The following is a 24,182-nucleotide window of genomic DNA, read 5'->3' as shown; positions in this document are numbered from 1 at the left end:
TCTATATAAAGCTTATTATAAACCCCTCTGTTTTTCTAGCCATGATCCAACTAAGCTTGTAAAAACAAGTCCACAAATGATAATGGATCATTCAACCTCATCGATCAGCGCTTCATTCTCATCCTCCTCATCATCACCAGCCTCTTCTCGTCGATCCACGCCGCTCAACTCACCCAAAAACACCCCCGTCGTCTCAATCCAGTGCTTGAAGTCCAGCTCCAAGTCTGAAGAATGGACACCTGACACCCTTCAGACAGGAGACATTGTGGAAATCATTACTATTGGAAATCTCACTGTCCGATCTCCGTTTAAAAACGGAAAGTCTGGTGTGCAGAAGATACTTCATGAGTGTTATAAGTCGAAAGATACGTCGATTCGGGTGAGTGTTAGGAGGGGAGCTGACCAGTTTGCGGAGCTCATGGCGTGTATTGTGCCTAATGAGTCCGGTGGCAGGAAACAGTATATGTTGAGGTCGATTGGTGATCCTAATTATGCTGTTGGGTTTGTTGATCGGACCGAGGCCGAGTGCTTCAATTTGCAAGGTATCATGTCTGATATCATGTCGTATTTGCGTTTATTATTTACAAAAATATACAAGGTATCAAGTCCGATATCATGTCGTGCAATAATTTTATGAACTATTTGCTAATTGAACTAGATTAAATTGCTTGTAATGAACAGAAATTGTTTGTCACAACTGACCCATCAAGGTTAGCTGGGAGTCTGAACTCATAGATGCTTTGTTGACTATTCTTGTGAAATATAGTTGACTTTAGGCATACTTGTGAACACAACGACTACGACTATCGTACTACTGTTTGGTTGCTTATCTGTATGTTCTAGATGGGTTCTGGAATCAGAGAGTTGTTGGCCGCATTAATTGAGTCACTTTTGGTGGTTGATAGTTAAGGCAGAAACATATTTACAGGTGTTAAGCATGCCTGCTAATCAAATGATACAGGTATAAACGGGTCTTGTATAGTTTAGTAGCTACGTTACCTCGACTCTTATCTTGCCTCGAGTACCCGTGTCAGACACTCGGCACTCGGACATGAGTATGGACAGTCCAACACTTATTTTAGGCCAAAATCATATTAAATTTTCAACACACTCAGACACGTATCCAGTTTGGACACTTTTATCTAGTCCGGGTAACATGGGTTTAGCAGCATTAGCTTGCTAGTAAACCATTGCCGACGGTGAAATTTGGTTTGACCTTGTCAAAATTTTCTTCGATCTGTGAATTGTGATCATTTTTGGTACCTAGCATAATCCTCCACCCACCCACTTGCCCAATCTGCCTACATTTTGCAGCCTGATACTTTCTGGTGATGGTTAACCAGACTCTTACGTTGACTTATCAAAATGATTAGTCAAAAGCTATGATCACATTTCTTATTTTCTCCACCAACCCACTCGCCACTCTTTGATACGATTTTGGCTGTCTATTCATAAAATTCCATGTACATGCTACCCCTTTCTTCCTACTTCAACAAAAACAACTGATATCAAACGTGTTCTTATGTAGTACTGTGGCAGAGCATGTAGGGGACTCTCTTAAGGCTCCAGTCCTCTGAATGAGCACCTGTGCCTCGTTAATACGAAGGTGGGAATTGGGATGGAATAAGGGCGTAAGACATAATATATACTTCATTTGTGGCGAGGTTGGCTTATCCAATCACTTCGTAGAAAACACACCCATGACCCAACAGTAAAATATATAACACTTATATCATGATTACTAAAATTTGTATAGGTTCCAATATATTCAAAGTCGGCTTGGCGTGTGGGGATTGAAATCTCTGCTTCATTAAGGATCCCTATATTAACCACAAGTATTAAAATTTAATTATAGAAAAGATGAAGTGACACAATATTTATCTTTAAATTCCAAGGATAAACAGCAAGAGGCTATTAGGAATTTATTAGGCTTACAGTACAAAATTTTAACTGGAACTACGTATATATTTCTAAGCTAATCAAGGAGAAGATGCATAACTCTGGAATTTTCTTGTAATTTACTAGCTAAATAAGCAAAATTGTTTGTCAGATATTAATATAATATTAAATGCTAAATGTCTAGTGTGTAAGAACATTTGAAATGCAAATATTGTCTCATCAAGTGGATGTAGGATCATAAGAATCGTTTTACCATTACCACTTCATGTATCTTTACATCATTTTTTTTAGCGAGTCTATCATTCACTAAAAAGGAGAATAAGATGCAAATTAATCCAAGATTGTATGAAAATAAGCATCAGCCTGTAGGAAACGCATCTACGACCTGCACACTCTAATTTTAGTGAGAATATATGGGTGTGTTGTGTATATGACCGACACTATTTTCTCCTGAAAAGGATCAATAACTACACCAAAATGCATTTCTTGTTATTTATTTTAATTTTTTCTGGAGGAAAGGTTCATAATGCTTAAGAAACTAAGAGTGTGAAACTGCGCATATGTAGGTGACACTTCCCAGTTAGCTGTGTAATTAATGGTTCAAATGTATACATGTTCAATATCTGGTTTGGAAAGCACAATTGAATGTTTAACATGTAGAATAAGTTCTGAATCACTTAAATATTATTTACCCTGTAAAGAATAGCTCAGAACATGCTACCTCATATTAATCACAAACAGTGTAATAACACTTCAGGACTTGATGCTTTTGTGTAAAGAAATAGGTGACAAGCCTCTAAGATCAGTTCAGAGGTTGTCATAATAATCTACGGTTTTATAATTTCTTTTGAGGGTAAATCGTATGAGCACAAGGACATTTAAGATTCAAGATAGCCAAAAAATTAATCAAGTGCGGTTTTCATGTTTTAACTGGTTAAAATTACAGACATTTGTTATTAGTAACGGAGGATTCATGGTTACTAACTTTCCAGCTTAATGGTTTGTCCTGAAGGATATTAAGTGATCTTTGTTTGATTATTATGCATCTTTCTGTACAGTGTTGGCTACATAAAATTCACTTTAATGTTAAATATGCTTGGTTTATATTTTATATATTGCCAGGTTTGTCTAAACTTGCAATATTTTAGTTCTAGTTAATTCCTCCTTGTTATGCATTACAATTTTACATTGCAAATGCTGTGCAGCTTCAAGAAACTCTAGGATGGTGGATGCATTAGCTAAGACTCCACTTAAAGATGGACAGGTATCTTATCCATGGGAGAAGAGAATGCAGGAGCAACTATCAGTTCCTAACTCAAGCTTTTTTCTTTCAATACTCTTCCTTCCTAGAACCTCAGACAAAAACCCTTCCCGCTACAATGATCTGGAGGACACTCTTGCTAGATCTAATGCATGGCTGACTGCCTCTCAGGCATCAGGGGTCCCTATTGTATTCATGAACATCCAGACTGAATCCCTACTTACCAAGGTAAAATCTTTAAAAAAAACAATTCTAAATAGAATTTTCATTAACAATATGTTTTACAGAGATAATATGAAAGGAAACGGTATCTTCACTAAATGTCAGTTTCAAACGAAGTTCTTAGCTGGAGAGTGTTACATTTATTTTCTTCAGACAGCATTTTTTTTTAATTTCCTTTTTTTGAACCAGATATCAGGAGAGACTGCATCTTCAACTGTAAATGCTGGGTCATTGTCGGATTTGTCAAATTTGGCTAATGCAAGTTTGTATGGCTTCGAGGATTACCATGGGGTGGACATTGGTGTTGTTAGAGCAGTTCGACTGTGGTATTCTCCTCTAGAAGGAGAAATTCCTGTTGAAATCAAAATAAAAGAAACTGACACAAAGCTTGGCTTTGCCATTAGCCGCACTGAAGAGGTTCTTAATTGATTATCCATCTCTCATCGTCATTACATAAATGAGATAACAAAGCTCAGAAAAGATGCATTAGACATCATACAAGACTGCAACTGATAAAGTTGGTTCTGATTTTCAATATGGACTTTCCTTATATCACTTAAAACAGTTGTACTATTTGACCTGAGCTGATATATACATATTAAATTGGTAGAAGCAAGAACAGATTAATCCGGTGTCAAGAATATTTTTTGTTCCCAATAAAAAGTTGATTGTTTTAACATTAGTAATGATAAGGATCATCATCATGGCAACTCTTAGAATAACATATTAAATAATGTGTCCATTACTCGCGGTTGACTTGATATTTTGCTTTAAAGATTGATTCTCTACTTTGGTCTGCTTTGCAGGGTTTTATATACATATCTTCCGTAGCTGAAGGTGATGATGATGCATCTTCAACACGTTCAGGCCTCTGCAACATGTATAAAGAAGCAAACCGAGCAGGTAAACTCCTAGTGATTTCAAGAGTATCTAACCAGAAAGTCCTTCCCTGGATTGTTTCTCCAGCAGGACAAATACGATGTTACGATACTGTTTCCCTCAGCCAGAAGCTCTCATTGCACCGGCATGCAAAGGTTTCTATACTCCTTCACACCTTCTTGTGGGATTCAAGTGTTTCTTCTCTTATAAAGGGATTTGGTGCCATGGCTCCAGCTGCATTATCCTTGCCGCCAGAAACACAAACAGCACAACTTGCAAATGATAACCGGTTATCATCCTTCACATATGACGAATCAAATGAGAGCACTCAGAGCAGTGTACGTAGCGAGGATGGACCACGACTCCAACCCGAGAGAAACACGTTAGGAGATACCTCCTTTCGGTTCTAAGATTTTGCAGTTCCACACAACAGGGGCTAAGATATAAGTTATTGTTTGAGTCGTTTCTTGTATGCTTCGTATTGATTTGTACATAGAGATACATCAGTTGTAGTTTAGTCCGGAGCTTTTGCCCTGATTGTATCTGTAGTAACTCTGTAGTCCATAGAAATGTGAGTCTGTTTATTAATCACATAGGCCCTTGAGTTCTAAACTTGTATTTGTATGGGAAAACATTTGATAATAGACGTAAAGCTGCTTCGCTTCAATGGTTCAGATATAGGTTGTAAGTGTTACATGATCCAGTCTTTCATGAAACCCTGTTCACCATTCAATTAAAATTCCAATGAAATAAAATTCAGTAATCTGTGTAAAAGTTTTCTTGCAGCAACAAATCCCTGATTTACTTGATCAGTACAAGCAATATGTAAAAGCTTGCTGAGTGAATTATCAGCATAGCAATACCATCTGGCTCTCAACTCCACCTGCAAGCTGCAATCATAATGCACAATAGCCACGAGGAACACTAACTTGAACGCCATCCTATTTTAAAACAAAAACTTAACATAAGAAAACAGAGTAGACAACCTAATCTTTCTTTTGACTTTGTATCAAACAGCTGTTGAGACTAGAATATCTAGATCATATTCAGCAAGCTGAAGGATCACGATCATCCTCCCCTGTTTTGCCATATATTCAGCCAATTATTAAACAATGAATCCACCATCAAAACCTATGTGGTCATACGGAAAAATACTAATGCCTATCTTAAACATTTCTATTTGGTATCTCAAAGACCATTCAGTGTAGCATTCTATCAAACACCATGTACACCATTTGATTATATAAAATTATTCATTTTTTTCAGATATCAAAAACAACCAACAAAGATCTCAAGAAAACGAAGATGGCAATTATACATAGCAAAACAACTAAAATTAGGCAAAACATAATTTCTGATTCATGGTTAAAACATCATCAAGATATACATGAGACTAAACTCCAACTGAAAAACATAAACCATAAGCTAAATTCCCCAAACAACAATCTTCTAAGCCCTCTCTCCACGAATCCTCCTAGCAAGCTGAATATCTTTGGGCATAATAGTCACCCTCTTCGCATGAATAGCGCACAGATTAGTATCCTCAAACAACCCCACCAAATACGCCTCCGCCGCTTCCTGAAGCGCCGCCACAGCAGAGCTCTGGAACCTCAAATCCGTCTTGAAATCCTGAGCAATTTCCCTCACAAGCCTCTGGAACGGGAGCTTCCGGATCAAAAGCTCAGTGCTCTTCTGGTACTTCCTGATCTCTCGCAACGCCACCGTCCCTGGCCTGAATCTGTGGGGCTTCTTCACTCCTCCGGTTGCCGGTGCCGACTTTCTCGCCGCTTTTGTCGCCAGCTGCTTCCTCGGGGCCTTTCCTCCCGTCGATTTTCTCGCTGTTTGCTTTGTTCGTGCCATTACAATACAACTAAGATACAGATATATATTCGTTTGTGTGTATAGGTTGTTGTGAATTGGATGAGATGAGTTGAGCTGAGGGGTGTGGGGATTTATAGGTGAATGTTTGGGGGTGTAAAGAGCGGCAAATTTGAGTTTGATTTCATTTTTGGGGGGAGGTGATTGTGATCCGTTGAATTGGTGAATAATGGAGGGTTGGGATTGATTGAGAGGTGTGATCCGTGCGTTGTTTGTGTGACCAATGACAGCGGGGTATTTGGTATGATGGATCCGCCTGAAAGTACCTTACACTGTTGGATGATGAGGTCTGTTAACGGTTTTGGATTAGTTTTGAGCTGGGAATTATTTTCTTCACCGGCTCCGACGGTAATGCATTAATTTTCTGTTATATGTTCGATATAACATTTTTAATTTTTCATAATTTGGTGATCACTCGATATATTAAACAAATAGGTTAAATAACTAATTAATCACTAATCTCGCTCAAAACTTGCAATTGAGTCATATTGTTGAAAAAAATTTCAAACGCATCACCAAGTAATTAAAAACTTTCAAAAGCATCACTTTATGTCAGTTCCGTTCAGTAATTAACGAAAAGGTCTTTTACTTAATGATAAGGTTCTTTTTCATAGGAGATTATAACCACGTCATTGTAGTATAATGAGAAATTTTCCCTGAAAACGGCGCCAACTCGAGATTTTAGTTATGATCTGTAACTATCATGATGATCATAGTCCTTTTTTACTTATTTTTTGGGCTTAAAAAACTTCTGCTCTCGTTCTTCATGCTTGGATTTTTATGATTTATAGGTGGCTAGTCTAGTCCTTAGATGGGCGAGAGGGACAAGTTATCTAGGACACGTGGGAATTAGTCCAGATTTTTTAGGATGACATGATATAAGAGTGATTGACGCGTGTTCAGCTGCTTGAGGGAGATAAATGAAAAAACCACGAGGCGCCTTGTCACATGCTACCCAAGGTTTACGGCTCGTCCGGAGATGGCCGTAGACTGCAACCTGATCTGTTCGGGTCTGCAGAGGCCTTCGGCTTCCCGGGCTATCATCTCGTATATTATTATTATTTAATAGACAATTTGGAGAGAGAATGAGAGAAAAATGATATAAATAGAAGGAAGCAAATATTCTATTTAATGATAATAAATCAAGAACACCTAAATGTTATTCCCTTCTCTCTCGTCTCTTGGTATCTCTCGTCAACGATTGTATATCAATCTTTGTGTTCGTGGTTCTATCTTCGGGCGGAAAGTTTATGGTGCTATTTGAGTATTTGTCAACCAGCGTACTAATCGGATCCGATCGTGCCTCACGATAATGGAACGGGAAAAGGAGTGCTGGTGATTCTTTCCCAACAAACATCATACACACGTATTCTAATCGTCGCGTCAGGGCTCATCTACGGATCTACATGTCAAGATTTCGACATTCAAAAATAAAGGTGTACTTTTTCCGATTCTTAATTTACATATTTATGTGATTATTCGTTTTCTTAGTATATTCAATATTTATGTTTTAAAAGTGTTGATGTAAAATTCGGATTTTCTCTTTAAGTTTGTATTTGTGCGCGATTATCATTTGTTGTAGGTGTTGTGTTATGTCATAATTTTGTCTTTTCTTGATTTATCTGATAGATGAGAATGTTGGTGAAGTGTAGTCAAAATTATTCTGTATATTATGTGCTTAATATGTTGTTTTTTTTATCAATTTTTGAGCCACAAATTTTATTTGCGATTGTGTTTTATGATCTTCTAAGGTTAGAATTTGTTCATCGTTGTTGTTAGTGACATGACGAGATATGGTGATTGTTGGTGATGATAAGATGGTAGTATCAATTAGTGTGATTTTGAAAAATATTATTCATTAATTTTCTTGCATGATTAAAGGCTTTGCTTTGTAAAATTGGTAAGCTTCTTGCCATTTTTTATTATATTGAATTGATTAATATAGTAGTTATTGCAGTTTTAAATTTTAGCTATTTTAAATGGTAAGTTGATTCACTTGATTGGTGTTAATCTTTGAATGTAATTTTCTCGAATAATTGCTTGTTTATATATGCTCTAAATGTTGTAATTCTCATTAATTAGAATTTAACACAATATCTTAACCGGTGTATATTGAATTGCAGCCTTGATTTATGGCTTTTATTTGTACCATTTATGGGTGACCATGATTGATGGCGTATATTCTTGGCCTAGTAAACGGCAATTCAGTGCCATTTTGTTGGCTTGTTTATTACATTTTATTTTATTAGTTCTTTAAAATTTTAGATATTTTTTGAAGATTACAGTTTTATGTTTTAATACTTTTATCATTAATTATTCTTAGTAATTATTTATCTTTTTATATATCTAGCCAATAGGTCTCCCTTTGGTTAGATATATATATATATATTTCTGTTTTCTTTCTTATATTATCTTTTTTTTTTCAAATTATTTTTATATTTATTATTTTATTCACTTTTACCATCTTTTGATAAACTATACTGATTTAATTATTAAATTTATTATATTTTCTTGTTATTAATTAATCGTATTTGTTTCAGGTAGCGGGGTCTTACAAGTTGGGATGTTTTCTTTTCAGACATTAAAGTCTTATTGTCTAAACTTCCGGAGACATTTTCATGTCTTTCGGTTAGATGATAAGCTTTTTTGAATGAAAAAAACTCCTCGGAGTATTTGACGTATATCGATACGAGCAAGCGTACTTTCTGTAAAAAAAAGAAACCACCTAAATGCTTTTTAAAAGAGTTAAAGAGAGATAAAATTCTCAAATTTTTAGAGAGCTAACAGGAGCACATTGAAAGTTTAACTTTTTACATACATTTTGAATTTAAAATTAAAAACTTCTTTAAAAAATCTATTAAAGATTCCTTCCCCATTCTCTTCTCCACAAACTCATAAAAAGCTCACTAGTTTCCACTTAAAAGCAGAAAAACCATGGGAAGTAATGATACATGCCTCGGTGTGTCCCGGAAAATGTATACCTGGCAGACGTCCGAGACAAGAGCTTTTCTGCTGCCTCTGATTCATCAACCGAAACAATTAAAAAGGGAATCTACTTTTCTCAGTAAACAAGGGCAACTCCAGGTCAGGCCCATAATGCAATAATAACGAGTAGTAATTTCTTACAAATAGTTTGTGACAAAATATAAGTACATCTTCTGCATCCACCAAACATTAATTTAATAATCATAATTACTTTAATTTCATGATATAATCTGAGGAGGTGGAGACATAACAACCTCATTTTATAATTTTGTACCCGCAAATTTTATTTTCATGATATATTATAATCTGAGGACATTAAGATATAGCAGGCTCATTTTATAATTTTGTACCGCAAACGCTTATCATACATATTTGTTTTGTTTTTTTACTTATTTTTGTCCCTTTTTTAAACCTAGACAACTGGTTCGGATATGAGGACTACTCTCGTAGTCGTCTGCATCATTTTTTCAAATTATATTCCTGAAATGGATAACATCAATTGATCCATGAGAATTTGAAGAGTGGACTATCTTGAGACATGAACCATAGATATCAGCCGCATTTTGTTATGATTTTAGATAATAAATTATAATGAATAAATTTACAACAGATATTTAAATTAATTAAATATATTATATCCTAATATTTTTAATATAATAGTCTGAAAGGTGCGGACTTATTTCCGAATGAACAATGTCAAAGAAGGATAAGGACAAGCATCCTCTTATAGTCTTATTCAAGAGTAACAAAATAGAGAAATATAGGATCTGTTTGGCAACCTCTATATTCTAAAATTAAATACTTTTTATAATTTTTTTAATAAATGTTAAAAAGAAATTTCATATTTGTTATTTGATAAAAAAAATGATTTTTTCAAAGAAATATAGAATTATATAAATATAAATTTTTATTTTTGAAAAATAAATTCATAAAAACGACACCCTATAATAAAGATGGTTGTAGAGGACTTGTTACTAGGATAGATAATTGTATAACATTAAAACGGGTCTTGAAAATCACTTTAAGATAATTTTTTTATGATGTTTCCTCACCGTAAGATATAATATTTATTTTTTATGTGCATATAAGAGACATATTTATCCATCAGTAAATTTACACACCTTCCGGTGCAAAAAAAAGCTTTCATTAGGACGACGCCGTTTGCAAAAAGAAATCCGTGTCCCCTCCTATCTAGCCTAAAGAGTTGGGCAGACTACCTAAACGTTAAACGTATTATGTAGTTAAAACCCTAACCAGAAGAGATAGCCTTGTTCCATAGTTTCCGGTGTGATTGATTATGTGCGCCACCTAACCTAACATATAAATATAACAATATTAGCTATTGCATAAAAGAAAAGGGCGAATCAGAAATAGCACACCGTGATTTGCAATAAAATAAATGAACAAATACCACTTTATGCACGTGGAAGTTGACAATCTCACTTGCTTCCCAATTGGAGTGGTTGATCATCAAACTTCCTTTTTCCACTACACCACCTAATTAAACATCTTTTATATACTGCTATGATGCACTCCACAATTGCAGGGGAATTGTTTAACACAATTCTGGTATTCAAACATTCTTATAATCTTACATCAATTCCACTTCAAAAGAGTACGCATATTACCACAAATATGTTGTTGTACGTTCTATGCGGCAACAACATTTTTACTCTCGTACAAGTAAGATATGTGAATATCTCGAATCATACTATACAAATGAAATATATCGAAAATCATCTGGTAATTTTTTTGAATATAAAATCACAGAGTAGTTTGCAGGCCGGTCTTAAATATTTTAGGGGCCTTATGCTACATAAAAATTGGGTTCATGATATAGGAGCCGTTTGGCTTAATTTAAAAGAAGTGACTTATTACTTAAAATAAAGAAGTGTATTATAAGTGATAAGTGAAGTTCAGTTATAAGTTATTAAAAGTGTTTGGGTAATTTTTATTTATAAGTTAATTGAGTGTTTCGTAATTTAAATTTATAAATTTATAAAAAATTTAAATTATTAAAATAAAAGAGACTTTATTAATAAATAAAGTTTATTACATATTGAAATTTTAAAAACTTCAAATAAAATACAAATACCTAAAAAAAGCTCAAAAAAATTAAACTTTCTAACTTCCAGCTTAAAAAACTCAAAAGAAGCACTCGTGCTTCTTTTGCCAAACACCACAATAGTATCGAAAACTCAAATTTCCTTTATAATAATAATAATATACAGGAAGATGATAGTAGTATTTTTCATAAAAAGGGGTAAATTTTGATTATAAGAGTTTTGATATGAACTCTACTTCTAATTTTCCTAGATATATTCTATATATTTAAAATAAATCAGAAATATTTGAGGTTTTAAAAATTACGAGGCTCTATTCAATTGAGCTGTTCCTTGTGGTAGTTTAAGATCCATGCTTTACGATATGAGAAGCAGTGAGGCTTTAGTTCTTGTGTGGTGTAATGAAATGGGATGAGACAAAACAGGCAGAGGCGTGACACTCTGTGTATGATAAGGACTTGGAGTTTTCTAGCTCTCGACTCATTTTGGTTGGATAAATAGATAAATGTGTCACCACCTCACATTTTTTCCAGGACCTATGCTCACTGTGTGTGTGTGTGATAGTGTGAGAAGGGAAAAAATTGAATAAAAATCAAGATATGAAGTGAAAGTCGTGAGGGAATTAGCTTTATACGTGTAATCAGTAAAGTGGAGTAGGAGGTTGTTTGGTGCTGATGTAACAAAAACTACACACTGTGAAAATCTAATTAGTGTCCCGTGCAGCTTCATGCATGTTTCTGGACAAACAAACATTGTGTTTCTTTATTTAAAGCAAATTTAAAATAGTCATCAACAGTTTGTCAAATTTTAAGAAATTTATTTACAGCTACTTATCAAAAAGATATTTATAATAGGGTTTGTCTAGTGTGTGCCCAAGGGCACATGCTAAGCACTAACATTTATAAAATTGGAGGGATTTGATTGGTGTGGTTGTTGTAAATGCAAGGGGGGCCATCATTATTAAAGAGTGTAAGCCAATCAAAATCTCCCAAATTTATAAGTTTTAGTGCTTAGTGTGTGCCCTTGGGCACACCATAGAAAAACCGTTTATAATATATGATAATTTAATTATTATGAATAATTTCTTAATTATACTAAATTATATATTAATAGACTAGCCCATGATTTACTCAAATCTGGCTATGCTTTGTATATTGCATAAATCTGTACATTGCTGGTAAAATTTTGTAACTTCATCTATTTCAAGTCTCAAATCTAAATTTTATTTCGTTATATTTGTAATGTAACTAAGTTGAATACTTGAATCTGAGGTTGCTTTCGGGTTGAAGTAACATTCCTATCTCTAACTGACGCTCATATGCTTCAAGGGACAACCATAAATAAAAGGCTGAATCTTATCTAGTTGAGCATGTATGAAATTTTGTTAAAATTTTCCCACGTTGATATATGAGAAGAATGTCTCTAAAGCCATCCTGAGTATAAAAAATTTATAGCAATTTTTTTTTTCTAGTTGTATTTTTAGACGGTAGGTCCAATATATATGAATGATAGCAGCGTATATTTAGCGGAAAAAAACGTTCGATACGAAAAATCTAGAATGATTGATTAAGTTGCCAACAATTTTTTTATAGTTAAACTTATGTCGGACCTGTATCTTTATATGTCGAATTTTTCTCGTTCAACAAAGTTTATTATATAATATTCGAAAGCATGAGCAAGGGATCATGGATGTTTTAGTAAATTCCAGAAACACAAAAGTTGCAGAGTGGAGTGAAAACTACAACACACTACACAGACTAATGTCCCCCCTTGCCATTTCTAACATCTTCACATGCTCCTCTGTTCACTCTACCAACTAGACAAAACCTCAAATATCTTCACATAACTCTCTTTCCTCTCTTTAAATCTTCTGCTTCTGCATATTCCTTCCTCTACACAATCATCATTTCATCCTCATCTACTCATCTGTACTGCAGACCTAATGCTCCAAATCCACCCCTTAGATTATATTCCTCATTCTTTGTTTTTTCCTCCTACCCAATAATTCACAACTATTTTTATCATTTTATGCACACCTAGTGTATCATAATTTTATTGTTTTATTTATCATGGCTGCTGCTGCAACAACCAGAGCTTCTGAAATCTTTCAGGGTAGTAATAACAAGAATGATGGTGAAGTGAGTAGACATGAAATCCAAGCTGCCATAGCTAAAGCTGTGGAGCTGAGAGCTCTTCATGCGGCTCTTTTGCAAGGGAGCAGCCCTGCAAGCCTCAAATTCTCAGCCGCTTCCCCTGCTTCACACCACCATGTCTCTCACCTTTCTGCTCAAGATTACCCTGTTTTCACCCCTGTAAGTATTCTTCTTCTTCTTCATTTAATTAAGTGATTGTTTTTTTGTTATACCCTTTGTTTTATATGGTTGTGATGATCAACAAGATGAGCCACTGGCCTTTTTATCGGAGTCAAACTGTTACTATTCATCTTTTTTGGATTCTTCATGTGAAATCTTGTGGAATGCAGTTGGAGCATTATAAATGAATCATGGATTATCTGTTTTGAATTCACTTTTTCATAAAATTTGAGACTTGAATTTCACATGATTTTGAGATATCAAGTAAAAAGTTATGTTGTGTTTGTAGCAGATGAGATGGGCTTCTGCTAATTTTTCTTGACATAATGTTCTCATTTCTAATGTGTTGATCATTTTTTCTGTTTTTATCTTGACGTGTATTAGGTATCACTGTACTATCTTCCCAAAAAACTTTTGACTTTTGGTGTTGAAACCTGAGCCTTGTTAATACTCTTAACTAAGCAGATTCTTACCCTCTTTGTACTCTTGTTGCCATATGTTACTTACAGATGAAGGTTCTAGTTGTAAAGTCTTTAAAACTTGTGAACACTTGTAGTATATTATTAAGTGGAGAAGTAACTTTTATAAAGCCCAAAATATATCTGAGATTTGGACAACTATAAAGGAGGTCTAAACAACTTGCTATTCAGTTGGTTGGCATTATAATACATTGCCTTTTGAAGTAGGCGTGATCTCAAAATTTAAGGCATTTCTAAGATGGCCGATACCGGGGGGGGGGGGGGGGGGGGGGGGGGGGGGGGCAAAAGACCGTCAGATAGAAATCCTAAAATGAGTCATTTTCTGCCGGATGACAATATATCTACCAAATTCACATCAAAACTTAGGGTGAAGGTCTTTCCGCTGAAAAAAAATGCCGATAATATGTTATAACATTCATATGGCAGGAATGGACCCTTCTAACAGTTGTTTAAAAGAAATTTAAGTTTGAACTTGGTAATCTCCTGGCATTGTTGCATGATGACATCTTTCTTATCTTTGATAATAAAAAAAAGAGCGTTGGAGCCCTTCAAAAAGCATGTGTATGTCTGTGGTATCACATTTCTATGTTTATCTGGTACATAAAACTTGTGAAAAATCTTGAATGTGGAAATGTTTAGTGACACTCGGTTTTGACAGACTTATGAAGATGACCCCTTACCAGGGTATCAACAGATTCAGTTAGAGAGTCGAAACTTACCAGAGAGTTGGGATGAATATGTTCTAGAAGGTGGAGGCGATGAAGACAAAACAATCCTGTCGGACTACAGAATGGAGAACACTTCTTCAAGAAAGGGTCTATTACCCTTTGAGTTAAGGAACTCGGAACCTCATATGTGTTCAGGACCTTCTGCTCTGCGTGCATCCCCTGGACCTGATTTCTGTAGGTCAAGAAGAAATAGTCTTGGTGACAATAGATCAGTGTCGTCTTGCAACAAATGCAAACCTGCAATTATTAGTAGTGATACTGATAACAGTATGAGAAATGGCAGAAACTCTAATTTGACATTGCCTCTCACAGATACCCACATATCCATACATTCTCAGCAGCCCAGGACTCGAGGCTTAGGTTTTTCGTGGTTGTTTCCAAAGTTGAAGAGAAAGCACAAGAGTGAGAATTCACCAAGTAGAACAGAACCTGAGGAAGTCCCACAAATTTTCAAGGATTTAGGGATATTGTCAATGGAAATGCTGAAGAAAGAGCTAATGCAAGCACATGATACTAGAGATGCAGCATTAACAGAAGTTTCTGAAATGAGATCATCGTTTGGCGAGCTAAAACAGAAGTTGCAGCACTTAGAAACTTATTGTGAGGATTTGAAAAAGGCTTTAAGGCAAGCAGCACAAGGAAAGAATTACCAAGGGTTTGAAAAACTTGGAAATGTGCCTGGAAAAGGAATATCAGTTGACGCCAGTCTAGAAAACTCGATGGCTGTCAGCGATGAAGTGATGGTGGAGGGTTTTGTGCAAATAGTTTCAGAAGCAAGATTATCAGTGAAGCAGTTCTGCAAGACTCTTGTCGGGCAGATAGAGGAGACTGACAAGACTTTAAAGGATAACTTGAACACGCTTCTTCAACCATATAAACTGTCTCTAACTTCCAAGTATTCAAAGGCTGTGCTATATCATTTGGAAGCTATCATAAATCAATCGCTTTATCAAGACTTTGAAAACTGTGTGTTCCAGAAAAATGGCTCACCAAAGCTCTTAGACCTCAAGCAACATCGCCAAGCACAGTTTTCGTCATTTGTGGCCCTGAGGAATTTGAGTTGGAACGAGGTCTTACGAAAAGGAACAAAATACTACAGCGAAGAATTTAGCAAGTTCTGCGATCAAAAGATGAGCTGCATAATCACAAATCTGAATTGGACAAGGCCATGGCCTGAGCAGCTCCTCCAAGCATTTTTCGTTGCTGCAAAATGCATCTGGTTGCTTCATTTACTAGCATTTTCGTTCAGTCCGCCTTTAGGAATTCTACGAGTTGAGGAGAGCCGAAGCTTTGATCAACATTACATGGAAGATGTTTTAATCGACAGGCAAAGATCACAAGGGGGTAGCCAGGTAAAGATAATGGTAATGCCAGGATTTTATGTGCAAGATAAAGTGCTCAAGTGCAAGGTTGTTTGCAGGTATAAACCTGTGGCTTAATATTTTGTTTTCTTGTTTGTGGGAGATTGTATAGGAGTATTTATTTGTTACAAAGTTTAGTAATCGTGGCAACATTTCTTAGCAGCATGCAAGTAAACCCTTAACTGTCTTATACATATAGTTTTATACAAATCCGTATCTATAGTGTTGTCTAAATTTGTTGCGATTGACAAGTTTCATGACTTGCAACGTTATGGGTTCCAATTTCTAAAAGAAGCCTTCTCTTAGTGAATGTCTGGATCCGCCCCTGGTACTAATATAATCACCTGAAATCCAATTGTTAAGATAGCATGACTGACTGCTGTCATCGAATCAGTCTTCAGTGAAATCAAATATTAACAAGCAAAGAGATCAAAGCGAAAGATAGCATGACGAAGCATTAAGGAAATTATGCACCACAAGAGCAGAGTGCTAAGAGCAGGGCAGGTTTCAGAACTGGAGTATGGAAATAGAGTCTTGAAATGTGCTCTCGAAAGTGGTGAGTGCTACCGGAGGTCTATAAAATGGAGTTTGGAAACAGAGGCTTCAAAAGCGGTCTTAGTATACGTTGGAAGACCATGGCCTCAGGCCGCTAGGCAGACTCTCAGAAACACGAAAGGAAGATATTTTAAAGGAATACTTTCGGTGTTGAAACAACAAATTTCACTAGGGTAGATTATGCAACATAGTACCACGGGTGGGAACATTCCAATGCTTTTTTCTGGAAGAAGAGAGAATGGAATGGAAAAAGGTTGAATTTATACGTGTCACACCAAGGTCGTCTCTCTTAAACAGGCTTCTGATGGTAAAGTGCTTGAAACCAAAAGGTCGCGTGGTTTCTGTCATGGGAGATGGAACAAATGATGCACTAGCCTTGAAACAAGCTGATATTGGACTTTTCATGGGAATTTAAAGCACAGAGGGAGCCAAGGAAAGCTTAGAAATCATTACACTGGACGAAGCCAAGGAAAGCTTAGACATCATTACACTGGACGATGATTTCGCCTGGCCTCCTAAACTTTCTTCTTTTAAGAAAAATAGTCCATAGGTATTTCAACACATAGCGTATACGAAGCACCAAATTTTATGTATTTAACTCATTCTGATTAGCTACTATTTATTAATAATGGTGGACCACCCTACATATACAAAAGCTCCACCAATCAAAACAAGCTCAATACATCAAATTTAGCTTAACATGTGCCCATGGGCACACACTAGCCAAACCCTTATAACATTAATAAGGCTCAAACATACATTACTTTATTTTCGTCACTTACTCCATCAATCCTATCAATGAAGCTTGGGAAAGAGAGGGAACTTTTTATCATCAAAAATCGAAGGTTGGGGAGGAGAGGGAAACGAGCACGACGATATTGAATCATTTCAAGGCTTTGGCTATTATCTTTACGCAAAGGAACGGATTTTTCCTTCCGCTTTCAATTTTCAATTCCTCCGGAAGGTGTATTTAAATTGTTGTTCATATACGACATATGGATTGTCATGCAGCAGTAAAACTCAGCGTTTTGGAAATGCCTTATATTAGACGCAGATCGATCGTTATAAGTGGAATTCAATCATTATAGAGAGCTTATGAAATTTACTTCTTCAGGTTGGCGGCATAGAGTAAAAATCACTTGTGATTTGTGTAGTATAAATTACCAATTCAATTTTGTGAATTTAGTGACATGTTTAACTAGCAGCATAGTGTAAGATTTACCATATGAAACAAGTCAACGAATGTGTGCAAAATTCACAAAATGGCTTTTACACTATGCCACCAATCTAAACACGGCCCGACTCACTATACAATATTAAGAAGTTTCATAAGCTTTTTGTAATAACCGATTATACTCAATTTCCGACTTATAAAGAAATTTGACTAAAACAAGACCTATCCCCGAAACTGAAAATATTACAACTACATCTACGTATCACAGGCATATGAACATCTATGTGTTACTTATGAACCTAAACTAAATACACCTTACGGAGGAAATTGAGAATTGAAAGAAAAGGAGGCAATATCGGTACCTTTGCGTAACAAGAACTTACTCAAAAGATAATATCCAAATCCTTAATCCCCTCTGCCAGGATGTGATGTGATTCCTATCCTTAGCATTCCCCTTTTCTTCCTCAAGCATGGACAAGACAATGAAAATAAAACAAGGCATTACATAAAAAAATATTATCGGGTTATAGGGCTGATACATAAAAAATAGCCCAACAATAATAATAATAAATAACTAATATAGATATAAATATACATAATCACCAGGTATTACATAAAAAAATTTTGCAAATGGAAATTAAAGACAATATACTGACAAGCAAAAGTGGTGACACATAAACTCCATTTGTTATTTTCCTAGTCTTGTGATTTTTGCTCAGAAAAGTTGGTCAAAGGAAAATACTCCATTGTGCAAGCCAAAGCAATAGACAAAGGCAAGGAAAATATTTACCTAAAATATTCAAAATGATTTTTTTTCCCAAACAAAGGGAGGCTGCTTGGCGGCTAAATTAACTCCACAAAAAAGTAGCATGTAGTGCATAGACTGTGTCAAAATGAATAGCAGTTAGAGAGTAGATATACTCTCACTAAAGGAGTAGAAAGAGAAAGGCTAATATATTAAGATTAAATTAAAATCTGGGTATATTAAAAGAAGTACATTGTTACATTTGCCTAAAATGTTGGGAGGGAATCCCTATAGAATTACCCAGCTATAATTGTTCTAAGAAACGCTCACATGGAGATATATAAGGGGAAGGAGATGGAGAATAAAGATACAGCAACCAGTCAGGAACTTCCAATCGTTGGGCCAAAATCTTGGCGTAATATTGTGGCAAGACATTGCAGAAATCAGGGTGTTGAATTCTCCAATTCGCTCCACCAAAAGCTCACTGAAAAACTTGTGGTGAGAGATCTAACATAGTGCCACCATTTTGGGGGGATATATAGCATTTCGCCTTCTTCCAAGATGCAGTCCATAAATTCCAGGTTCTGGATATTTGGAAACTGCTTCTCGTCTATGTTGTCCAAATCAACCTTCATAAACAATTTACTCTCATCAATCCTGAAGTTGGATAACTGAGAAACATGATTTTTTCTAGCAATGCATTATTACTATTATATATTGATTAACTTATAAAAAGTCCCATCACTGACTAACTTTGAAGTCTGTTAAAGTTTTTTTTAACTGCACACTGGTAAACCCACTTATCCCAGAAGCTGTTCCACCTACATTTATATTTTATACAGTTTGAAAAACAAATTAGGAGATGAGAGATCCTGCCAGGTTTGGGAGGATGCTAAATACATATGAGAATGAATCATTTTCAGTTTGTTTCATGTTACATATCTGCGTTTACTAATTGTGTCAGACACAAATTTTGTTACTTGTACAACATTTAGTTTTATCCTTATAACAAACGAGCTTCGAATTTGTCCATCTCTTGCCCACTTCCCTTGCTTGAATTAAGATATCTGATTTATATGTTTGTACGGAATCAAACTTAAATAAAAACCTAAATATCCTACCCTCACAAAATTAATCCAAAAATAAATTCGAAGGTCCACAGTTTGGGTCTTCGTTTGTTATATGGTTCTACACAGACTCTAAGGAAGGCATACCTGGCTGGAATTGCATAGCATTGATTCAGAATGTGGGCAGAGTTCCTCTGACAACGAAGCAGGATAGAGTCTTACATATTTCTTCCCAACAATCTGAAAACCAAGAAGTGCATAAAGACCACAAACACAGAAATGTACCACTTTACTGTAATACCAGACGGCAGACGGGATCAAAATTTGTATCTGGGCATAAGAATTAAGTTCATCCCTATAAGAAGCGTGTTTAACAATTACTTTGACCAATACTAAAGAAAAACATAGGGAAAGCAATTCAGCCTATTCTTCCCATTAGTTCATACAGAATAACACATCTAACAAACCAATATATACCATGAAAAATTATTTGTGCAGATCCTGCGAATTTATAACTCCAGGCAAATACAGATAGCACAAAATTATAGGTTTCCAGTAGGTTCCATGTTAGTTATTAAGTAAAATTTGCTAGAATCCACATGTTTTATTACTATGGTTAACTTTTTACTGCAGAAGTATTACAGCACTTTGCAGACAATTCCATCCTCACCTGAGCCAGTATATTATGGTGTGGATCATGGTGCAATGGTGTCACCGTCCCAGCAGGACCAAACCAAGCATTAATCGGCCTAAGCTCCCCTCCACCAGTATAACAGTAGTCTGGGACAACAATGTCCTTCCGTAGCTCAGGTATCTGCATTAATGATTATAAAAAAAGTGAGACTGCAGACTGAAGTACCTAAGTTACAGGTACTGCAAGAATTCTATACAACAGCTTATACACATCAGAGGATATGCATGCCTGATCAAACAATGGATGCTGAGCTAAATAAGTAGGGACAGAAGAAGTACTGTCATTGGTCTGAATCCTCTCGAGAAACTCAGAAAATGTGATTAGTTCTTGCTTCCATTCTGTGCATAAGTAGTTTTTTCCAACCTGTTGGGACATAAAGCATTATTTTTTTCCAAATGCAAAGTGAAAAGTTTAAAAAGAGACAAATACCGAAATACGTATATACAACTTGATGCAAACGATTATAAACTAATAGTTAAGTCACAATTTACTTATTGCCAGTTTTCTTTCCTTTTTGTGCATAGTTCCTTGAATAATAAAGCATATCCAAACTCAAAATTCCAGAACAGGAACTGACACCATTCCTGGATGCGAGAGTGTATTATCCAACTAACACAGTTTGAAAAAGTGAATTAAATATGGTCTGGGCATATTTAATGCAGCAGTGTCCTGTGCTACTTCAATTCTTACCAATATGTTACCGATTTAGGCATGATAAAAGAACTTTATAAATATACCATTAATTTCAAGTAAAACAAAGCTACTGTACGCTTCCAGAGTAGACCACTCTGTATAAATAAACAGTTTGAAATAAAAAGAATCTATTAGCACTCTTGAATATCTATTTTAAGGGACAGATTACCATGTACTCACATTACTAATCTCAATAAAATTATTGAAAGGATCCTATCTCACAATAAAGAATATCATCTAAATGTAACAGAGTCCACAAACCCAAACAAAGAAGATGCAAGAATACTTTTTAATGAGTACAAATTATATAATTGATGTCATTATCACATATAGTCTTAAAGTCTTAAAGATATATTCGAAATTGTGCAACTATAAAGTATATACTTTAGGTCAAATCACAATATTAAGTAGGAGATACTAACAGAAAAATGCAACATAAATGTTTTTATTGGAAAGGATATACCCTCTTTATAGTTATAATATATAGAGAAGTTGGGGTTAAGAGAAAATTTTCTTTTCCTCTTTTTGCTGATCCTATCCCTAATGTTGTTTACCTCCTTTGAATTACAACCGCATCTTAACAGCTTCATATTTTTCCTTCCCTCTTCTAAATTTGGTTGCGCGATTGTTTGTTCTTTTAAGTAAATGCGCATCAATGTATGCCAGCATCTCTTGCAAAATAAATTTCATTACCTCAACGGGAACTGTGCGAGAGCCAGCAACCTTTTTAAGGTAATTAATGTCATTCCATTTGACTCTTGCTGGCCAATGCACCATGCAATCACTCAAAATAACTGGAGAGGCGGACAGGAAATAGTCACGCAAAAATGCCTCCAAGGACAAAGCTGGCCTTTTTCCGACGAGTTTGCAAGACAAGGATTGCTTGGGTAAAAGCTGAAGCATCTACAAATTCATATTAATATATCATCTCTTATTGCACCGACATATTTAAATGTGGAATACAGATATATCAACACAACATTATTCAAAAATGATTAACATGTACAAACACATTGATTTGGAGGCTGTACTGAGTTGCAACTGCAAAATAAAATAAGGAGATATCAAATACAAGGAATATGTTGAAGAAGAAAAAAGATCAGCTAATAGACCAAATGAGTAGCAATTGTCTAAATTACCTAGATTTTCTAATTAGTGTCAAGGAGAATAATGGCAGATGTATTCAATCATTAATCAGTAATATCAAAATTAACTGTGCAACACTAATACCATAAGCTCTATGCATATTAGATCATACTTCGCATTAGGAATAGGCCACGGGATGACGTGTTTTCAGCCATCTAGAGACAATGAGAACAAAATCACTGATTCTCCACCAAAGAGGACATGGTGATAAAACAAAGAGCAGAGAACTTCCATCCATTTTATATATAAATATGATTTTGATGCATACCACGTTGGAGCAGAGTCAAATATAGCTAGCTGTTGGTTACAGACAACAAATGACTATTCCTTCATGGTGAAATTAAGACAATGCATGAGTCAAATTTCATAACCACAGTTAATTTTGAAACAAGGTTGAGGTGAGAACACAACTTGCTTCTTGTACAGAAATTTAGGTGAATGCACTACCCATGGTTAGCAGAGAAGTGGAAGGGATATTGTCCTTAAAAAGAGCTGTTTCCCAATCTGTATGTTACTAATATTCATTTTTTCATGGGTACCGACTATGTTAAAAGCCAAACAACATTTGTTAGTTCGAAATACATAGTACAGTGAGCCAGCACGCTAATAAGTCAATTACTATGTAATTGACAAGTTATTTACTATGTAATTGACAAGATCGAGCCCATTTGGATGGGCTTAAAATAATTACTTCCGACTCAAAGTGATAAGTCGGAAGTAAAAGTTTTAACCTACTAGTTTCTGTTTGGGTAGTTTTATACTATGGGTAACTTATGATTTATTAAAATGTAAAAAAAATATATAATTTGACAAGTTGTTCAAAAAATTCCCTGGCTTAAAGTGATCCCCAAGAGGCTGTGCATAAAAATAATGAGCTTCGCAAAATTATTCACCGAATTTGAAGATGTAAAATAATCAAAACATAAGTCAAGTCGAGATTGATTGTTTTTAAGGATCAAAATCTTCCTCTTTGCACAACAAAAGTCAAAACTTCAAGAAACTTCCTAGTTTTTCATGATAATTCCACTTAAAAAATAACTGAATGCTAATCTAAAACTAAACACATACTTTAACTCGACCTACATACAAGATCAAGTCTACTTCCTATCTTGACCAAATCATTTCTAATAAACCAATCAAAAATATATACTTCGTTTCAAACTCATCTACTTGACATTGCTTTACCAATCCACAAAAGCACTTTCCCATTGTTTAAGTCCAGAAAAGCTTTCAATAACACCAAATCACTTTTATATTAATCCTTTCCGCAAAACCTATATGATTCACAGTTTCAACTATTATAACCCAAAGTATTCGTAAAAAGCCATACTAAAATTTTTCATATTTCTAAATTTTCCAACTTGCACCCTCAAACTTTAAGAGACAATTTACAGCCTTTCCATTTTTAATCCAACTAACCTGACCTAATTTTTAGTAGCAACAAATATCCAAACTATTAAAAATAATCGCGGAAAACAAATTGATTAATATACACAATAAAAAGAAAACTAACCTCCTTGAGATTAAATTCAGCATCCACAAGCACTCTCTTGCCCTCATTCCCCTCGGAAATGCTACAAGCTCCACTCTCTTTCGCTTTCGTAATCGCAATCGCATCATCCAAATCCTTCCGCAACGTAAGGCCTCCCATGATAACCCCCAAATCCAAAACCCTAAGCGCCTCCTTATACTCCCCTACGGCACAGCAATGCTTTGCCACCAACAAACACGCCATCGAGTAGGCGTCTCTCCACACCGGCAGCACCGAGTTCCACGGCCCCGAGTGCAGCTGCTCCCACGCCATCTCACGCGCCGCCTCCGCCGCCCGGTGATCGCCGCCGGCGCCGAGCGTGTACATGCTGACGTAAGCGTAGCCGCCGTGCTCGGAGATCTGGTGGAGGAGGGAGGGTGAGTGGGAGGCTAAGAGAGGGGATTCGAAAGTTTCGCCGGGAATTTCGGCGGCCATCGGCGACGACGGAGAGATGAGTGAAGAGTAGAGTGACAGAAGTGTTGTGTTGTGCTCTGTGTGGAATATATAGAT

At 35.7% G+C, this 24,182-nt stretch overlaps 4 protein-coding genes across 5 annotated transcripts; 2 read left to right on the top strand and 2 right to left on the bottom strand.

The window, feature by feature from the left end:
- LOC108227188 (uncharacterized) lies at positions 1–4,937 on the top strand. The gene is made up of 4 exons (XM_017402215.2): positions 1–542; positions 3,105–3,388; positions 3,572–3,799; positions 4,189–4,937. The coding sequence occupies exons 1-4, from the start codon at positions 77–79 to the stop codon at positions 4,669–4,671; spliced, it is 1,461 nt and encodes a 486-aa protein (XP_017257704.1). The 5' UTR covers positions 1–76; the 3' UTR covers positions 4,672–4,937.
- Positions 4,938–5,597: 660 nt separating this feature from the next.
- LOC108227797 (histone H3.2) lies at positions 5,598–6,202 on the bottom strand. Its single transcript, XM_017403145.2, has one exon. The coding sequence runs from the start codon at positions 6,119–6,121 to the stop codon at positions 5,711–5,713; it is 411 nt and encodes a 136-aa protein (XP_017258634.1). The 5' UTR covers positions 6,122–6,202; the 3' UTR covers positions 5,598–5,710.
- A 6,680-nt stretch (positions 6,203–12,882) lies between these two features.
- LOC108226999 (IRK-interacting protein) lies at positions 12,883–16,259 on the top strand. Its single transcript, XM_017401997.2, has 2 exons — positions 12,883–13,499; positions 14,637–16,259. The coding sequence occupies exons 1-2, from the start codon at positions 13,257–13,259 to the stop codon at positions 16,143–16,145; spliced, it is 1,752 nt and encodes a 583-aa protein (XP_017257486.1). The 5' UTR covers positions 12,883–13,256; the 3' UTR covers positions 16,146–16,259.
- Positions 16,260–18,731: 2,472 nt separating this feature from the next.
- Positions 18,732–24,182, bottom strand: LOC108227309 (lysine-specific demethylase JMJ30). 2 transcript variants are annotated; one of them, XM_064079393.1, is made up of 6 exons: positions 23,655–24,182; positions 21,689–21,889; positions 20,531–20,665; positions 20,279–20,422; positions 19,756–19,848; positions 18,732–19,170 (listed from the first exon to the last, which is right to left on the bottom strand). In XM_064079393.1, exons 1-6 carry the CDS (start codon positions 24,105–24,107, stop codon positions 18,985–18,987), a joined length of 1,212 nt encoding a protein of 403 aa, XP_063935463.1. In that variant the 5' UTR covers positions 24,108–24,182; the 3' UTR covers positions 18,732–18,984. The 2 variants fall into 2 exon arrangements, with proteins under 2 accessions (XP_063935463.1, XP_017257870.1); XM_017402381.2 differs by having other exon boundaries at positions 21,689–21,898; positions 23,655–24,181.

The sequence above is a fragment of the Daucus carota genome, chromosome 1 (assembly GCF_001625215.2).
Source record: "Daucus carota subsp. sativus chromosome 1, DH1 v3.0, whole genome shotgun sequence".
NCBI classification, from domain to species: domain Eukaryota; kingdom Viridiplantae; phylum Streptophyta; class Magnoliopsida; order Apiales; family Apiaceae; genus Daucus; species Daucus carota.
Note: the sequence above shows the minus strand (reverse complement) of the source record. Positions and strands in the feature narration are given on the sequence as shown.

Bases quoted from the DNA above. Each gene is read 5' to 3' on its own strand.
- LOC108227188 (XM_017402215.2), top strand. From the start codon at position 77: ATGATAATGGATCATTCAACCTCATCGATCAGCGCTTCATTCTCATCC. The intron at 543-3,104 runs GTATCATGTCTG...AATGCTGTGCAG, and splicing joins CGAGTGCTTCAATTTGCAAG to CTTCAAGAAACTCTAGGATG. The intron at 3,389-3,571 runs GTAAAATCTTTA...TTTTTGAACCAG, and splicing joins CTGAATCCCTACTTACCAAG to ATATCAGGAGAGACTGCATC.
- LOC108227797 (XM_017403145.2), bottom strand. From the start codon at position 6,121: ATGGCACGAACAAAGCAAACAGCGAGAAAATCGACGGGAGGAAAGGCC.
- LOC108226999 (XM_017401997.2), top strand. From the start codon at position 13,257: ATGGCTGCTGCTGCAACAACCAGAGCTTCTGAAATCTTTCAGGGTAGT. The intron at 13,500-14,636 runs GTAAGTATTCTT...CGGTTTTGACAG, and splicing joins ATTACCCTGTTTTCACCCCT to ACTTATGAAGATGACCCCTT.
- LOC108227309 (XM_017402381.2), bottom strand. From the start codon at position 24,107: ATGGCCGCCGAAATTCCCGGCGAAACTTTCGAATCCCCTCTCTTAGCC. The intron at 21,899-23,654 runs GTTAGTTTTCTT...ATGAATTTGTAG, and splicing joins CTGAATTTAATCTCAAGGAG to ATGCTTCAGCTTTTACCCAA. The intron at 19,171-19,755 runs GTATGCCTTCCT...TTGTTTATGAAG, and splicing joins TGCTATGCAATTCCAGCCAG to GTTGATTTGGACAACATAGA.